The following is a 4,902-nucleotide window of genomic DNA, read 5'->3' on the forward strand; positions in this document are numbered from 1 at the left end:
TATGAAAAATATTTTTGTGAATTTATTTACAAGAAATTAGTTATGCCCCTTAAGTCAACCTTGATGCCACAGCTGTTTGTGGCGAATTCTGAAACACTGGAGGAGTATGTGCTATGCAAGCAGTTGGAGACAGATGAATCGCAACTTTCACTACCCCAGTAGTATCACAGAAATAACCTCATCTGATTGGCAAATTATTATGTAAATGACAGGATTTAGTTCTCAGAAGTAAATATGTCATATATGATAACTGCTGCATATATCTGAGGTTAACTTATGTAGTATATGTAAATGTAGGTCTCTTCTGTATAGAACCAACTATTTAAATCACATATTTTTCTACAGTGAGTCTAAAAGAAAAAACAGACAAAAAAAGGATTGAAAACATAAGAATTTTTGGATTTTTTTGACATATAAAAATAATAAATCAATGGCATTGAGACTGGGAAGGTATGCCTGGTACCATAAAGGCTGTCCATTGAATGAAAGCATTTTGGTGTAGAAAATAATTGGCATCATTTCCATAATCCATCAGCCAAAGAGGAGACATCGCATATCTAGGATATTATATTTCCTATCCATCCAGTTTCAACAATCATGAATTGTTTTTTTTTTTTTTAAAAAAGAAAACTTTACACTGTACATCACAAAGCTTTTCCATTAGAACACAAATTCTAATTTCAACATGCCACTAAAATGTAAATTCTACTCAACCACTGCCAGGGAAATCACACTGAAAAAAAAAAGGTTATGTAGAGGAAGCAGAAAGAGAATCAGCTTACATGTCTGGTTCAGTCACTGCTCTGGTGAAGTTTGTCAAAACGCTAACTTATCTCAGTGCCCCGTCCGCTTCCCTCCATCCCAGCAGCTTTAGATGTCCCCTCATTAGAGCAGAACAAGACGGCTGCCTCATAAACAAAGGGAGGAGGTAGGGTGAATGAAGGAGGGATGGAAGAGAGAGGGGACACCAGGCCAATGCAGAGCTTCAACTTCAAAGTTCATTCGCTCTCTTAGACTGTATGAAAATAAAGGTGTACATTTATCACCCTGTACAAACACACTAAAGATTTCAGTCGCCTTGCGGTGACCTTCTCTCTTCTCCCAAATATCAGAGAGGGGCTTGACCAATGAAACTATTTCACTCCTAAAAAGCTACCCAGCTCAGCGTAGAAAAGAGAAGGCACCAGGTGTTTGCCAACACCAGCAAGAAGCCACCACACCTCATGCACTCTTTCATTTCTAACCTCGAGGTGATGTAACAAAGACCCTTCAGTCATGTCAAACAACACAATTCAACTAGAAAACACTTGTTCCTCATAACAGCTTGTCAGGTTTGCTCTCTTTGTTTTTCCATGGCAGACACGCAAAAATAAAAGCAAACCAACTATCACACACCTGTACATGAATCAGTGAAAAGCGCTGCTCTAAAGCTTCAAGGACAAAATCATGTCAGAAAGTCATTTAAGATGTAACCCAACACAAGTACTGTATAAGTTTTCTAAATGTGGTGGAAATCCATAGATTTCCCACTTATAGAGCGATGGGTAACAGATTTGGTGGCAGTTATACCATTTCAAGTGTTTGTAATTGTAACTTCATTGAAGACTGAGCTCAGAAAAGACCAGATGGTTTAGTGTTTTGTGTTTATTTCAGTATAAATATGAATGTGTGTGTGCTTCACTGGCTGAGACACAAACTCTAAACTGAATGAATTTGGCTTTAAGGTTTGACTCAAAGGCATAAATTATTTTCATCTGATATAAAAAGGGGATTACTCAAAAACATGCAATCTGTTGAACTTGTGTTGAACTTTTGCAGTATCAGTGAGGGCACGGAAAAGGCAGCATCTTTCCCTAAAATAAGTTTGCATGATAAATCAAAAATAATAATAATCATGATAATCTCGATACAGACAAAGGATTGTAGCAATGAAAAATGAAAAAATGATCAGTTAAAACAAGCACACAAGCATACACATGCACACAGACATGCATGCACACTCACTCTCTGTCTCTCTCACACTCACATGTACAGCTAAAAAAAAAAAAAAAAAGACGAAGAATGTGAGCCGAATAAATACTGGTAAAGTACAATACGTACATGTAATTAACCCAAAGTTCATGAAACGAAACAAAACAAAGGGCGAGATCAAACTGGATCAAAATGGAAAAGCATGCAGAAGTCCACTGCTCTACTGTAGCTTCACTCCTAGCAGACTACAAAATAGGGAGAAAAACAGAAAGAGAGAGAAAGGGAAGGAAAGATAGAGAGGCCACTGTCCTGAGCAGTTATAGCCACCTGGTCAGCCAGGAGTGACTGACTCCCTATGCCACAGGGCACAGGGTGCTTCCTTCAGTGGCAAGTCTTCTTCTAACCCTCCATCTTTGTCCTGCAGTCCAAGGGGGAGGAGGAGGAGGAAGAGGAGGAGGAGGAGGAGGAGGAGGAAGGATGGGTGGATGAGAAATCAGGAGAGATGGTCAGGGCTGTGGGTGCCCCTTCACTGTATGTCACTAGGTCCAGTTCTGGATGCACAACAAGGAGTTCGGGATCTATGTTAGCATGTGTGGAAGCGGGGAGGAGGTATGTGTGCAGAAACGCTGAGTGGGCTGAGGATGGACCAGGAACTGAGGGTGCAGAGTGAGGCGCGACAGGTGAGGGATGGGGGTCAGAAAGCCAATCTTCTACTCCAGGCTTATAGGGCCTGTGTCTTGAGCTCGATGGGCTCTCCCCTGGTCTCCTGCTGGCCCTCAGCCTCTGGGGGCCGGGTGCCCTTCAGTGTGGCGAGCCTCTCGGAGAGGCCACGCATACGGGGGAACAGCATAAAGTCATACAGCAGAGCACCCATGGCCCCACCAATCATGGGACCCACCCAGTACACCTGTCATGAACAAAAAAAAACGAAGTGCAGAATGTGTCAATGAGTGTGAAGATGTCACATCACTATGATTTTTACAGTTTGTACTGTAAAAAATATTTACAGATATGATCAGCTTACCCAGTGGTTGACAAAATTCCTGACCAGGACAGCAGGGGCGAAGGACCTTGCCGGGTTCATTCCGGCTCCAGTGTAGTACATCTAAGTCAAAGGCAGAGAGAGTCGTTTAGTATTAAGTCTGTAAATGTGTATATGTATGATGTGATTCAATGCTCAGATCTTTGTATGAACCTAGTGAGCCGTTGCAATCTTCTAGACCCGACGCTGGTTCTTACCCCGAGAAGATGCCCCATGAGCACAGAGAAGCCGATGGCGAGGGCAGCAGAGCCCAGGCGTCCGTTGCGCCTCTCATCAGTCACAGCAAAGATGCAGACAACAAGCTGCAGGGTGAGGAAGACCTCCATGGTGGTGGCCATGCCCAGACTGATGCCTGGCTGCAGCTGAAAGATGAAAAGGGGGTAAGAAAGATGTAAGTGCATAAAATAACATGGTTTTAAGTTTGTTAGATACATTTAAATTGCTGTATGTACAATGAAGATGCAATTTTGGAAAACATAAACACACGCAGTGATTTTTTCCCTTTGAATGATGTTGATGTTTATTGAATCTGTTTACTTGAACTAATGAGTATCCCAATTCCTGGCAGGTGATCTTACCGTGTTAAGTGCCAGGTTTCCCCTCATGTTGCTGGGTGTGACCCCATAGAGCACGGCAGCACCAGCCAGTGCTCCGAGACACTGGGCTATGATGTAGAAGAAAGCGCGGAACAGGGACATCTGGGAGCCAATCAGGTAGGCAAAGGTAACAGCTGGGTTGATGTGACCTCCACTGATGTGGCCGATGGACTGGATGAGGGTGGCAGCCGCCAGCCCAAAGCAAAAGGCAACGTGGAGGACATTATGGGGCCCAGTGGTCCAGCGGAGGGCTGCCCCCAGCCCAAAGAAAACAAAGAACATGGTGCCATAGAATTCGGCAAACACCGCCCGCCAGAAAGACATAGATCTGAACTCCCACATGGTGTCAAAATGTCAAAAAGCAGCCTCTAAGCAATGGAGGGATGAAAGGTCAAAAGAAAAAACAAGCTAGTCAACTAAAAGGAGATGCTACTTCTCCACAATAAACACCGTTTGAGACCAAAAAAACACAAAGCAAAATGACAAAAAGTCGCCTTCAAACAGAAATTGCTTCTCTAAAGCTAAATGCAACAACACGCAAACTGCTCAACACGTAACTCTCATGTAACTGTGAATAATCCGCTGCTCTGCCTACCGAATTCTGATTTCTGTCATAGAGAGCTCCTGAGTGGAGCAGTACGCCAGTCTCTGTGCATCTATGTGCCAACCCCGCTGGTTGTTAGTAGAAGAACATGGATAGACAAACGTTAAGCATGTCCTGCAGACATTCAGCCTCTTTACCAGAGCAGGGGGAGCTCAGAGGCCTTTTTATAACACCCCAGGGCCGGAGTAGTCCCGCTGATCCCAGGGGAGGAGCCAGTGCACAATACTACAAATCAAAACAAAATCATTTAACCCTTCTCCTGCCCTGACCACCCTCTATCTGCTCAATCACTCTGAATCTGGACCAACAGGTTGCAATTTTAAAAGGCACAGAAATAATCAAAGAGGAGCCTGAGTACTTAAAATCAATTGTGCTCTCAAAATACTGCACCCAGTTAGGTTAAAGGGTGCTCTTGAAATTTGGACTTCTGATTGACCTTTTGTGTGTTAAGTAAAAATTTGGTTGGTGTAGCAACACTCTTCCACCAAAGACAAAATTTAATTTTTACCTGGGGTTTTCCAGCTTTTCAGGGTTTCTGCTACACCTCAGTTGTTACCAGAGGAAGTGGAGATCTAGTCCCTGAATACCAGCCAGGTTGAAGCACTAATACCAAGAAAGTGGTAGAAAATCCCATTCGTACCACCACTGACTGAAAACTTCCCCTGAGAAACAGCCCTGACTTTCAAACC

General features: G+C 43.3%; 1 protein-coding gene across 1 annotated transcript; it reads right to left on the reverse strand.

Moving 5' to 3' along the window:
* Nucleotides 1–2,692: 2,692 nt before the first annotated feature.
* On the reverse strand, nt 2,693–3,951 carry mipa (major intrinsic protein of lens fiber a). Its single transcript, XM_041047832.1, has 4 exons — nt 3,592–3,951; nt 3,211–3,375; nt 2,996–3,076; nt 2,693–2,878 (listed from the first exon to the last, which is right to left on the reverse strand). The coding sequence occupies exons 1-4, from the start codon at nt 3,949–3,951 to the stop codon at nt 2,693–2,695; spliced, it is 792 nt and encodes a 263-aa protein (XP_040903766.1).
* Between the last annotated feature and the right edge of the window lie 951 nt (nt 3,952–4,902).

The sequence above is a fragment of the Toxotes jaculatrix genome, chromosome 2 (assembly GCF_017976425.1).
Source record: "Toxotes jaculatrix isolate fToxJac2 chromosome 2, fToxJac2.pri, whole genome shotgun sequence".
Classification (NCBI taxonomy): domain Eukaryota; kingdom Metazoa; phylum Chordata; class Actinopteri; family Toxotidae; genus Toxotes; species Toxotes jaculatrix.

Bases quoted from the DNA above. Each gene is read 5' to 3' on its own strand.
- mipa (XM_041047832.1), bottom strand. From the start codon at position 3,951: ATGTGGGAGTTCAGATCTATGTCTTTCTGGCGGGCGGTGTTTGCCGAA. The intron at 3,376-3,591 runs GTAAGATCACCT...TTCATCTTTCAG, and splicing joins GAAACCTGGCACTTAACACG to CTGCAGCCAGGCATCAGTCT. The intron at 2,879-2,995 runs GTAAGCTGATCA...TGTTCATGACAG, and splicing joins GGAATTTTGTCAACCACTGG to GTGTACTGGGTGGGTCCCAT.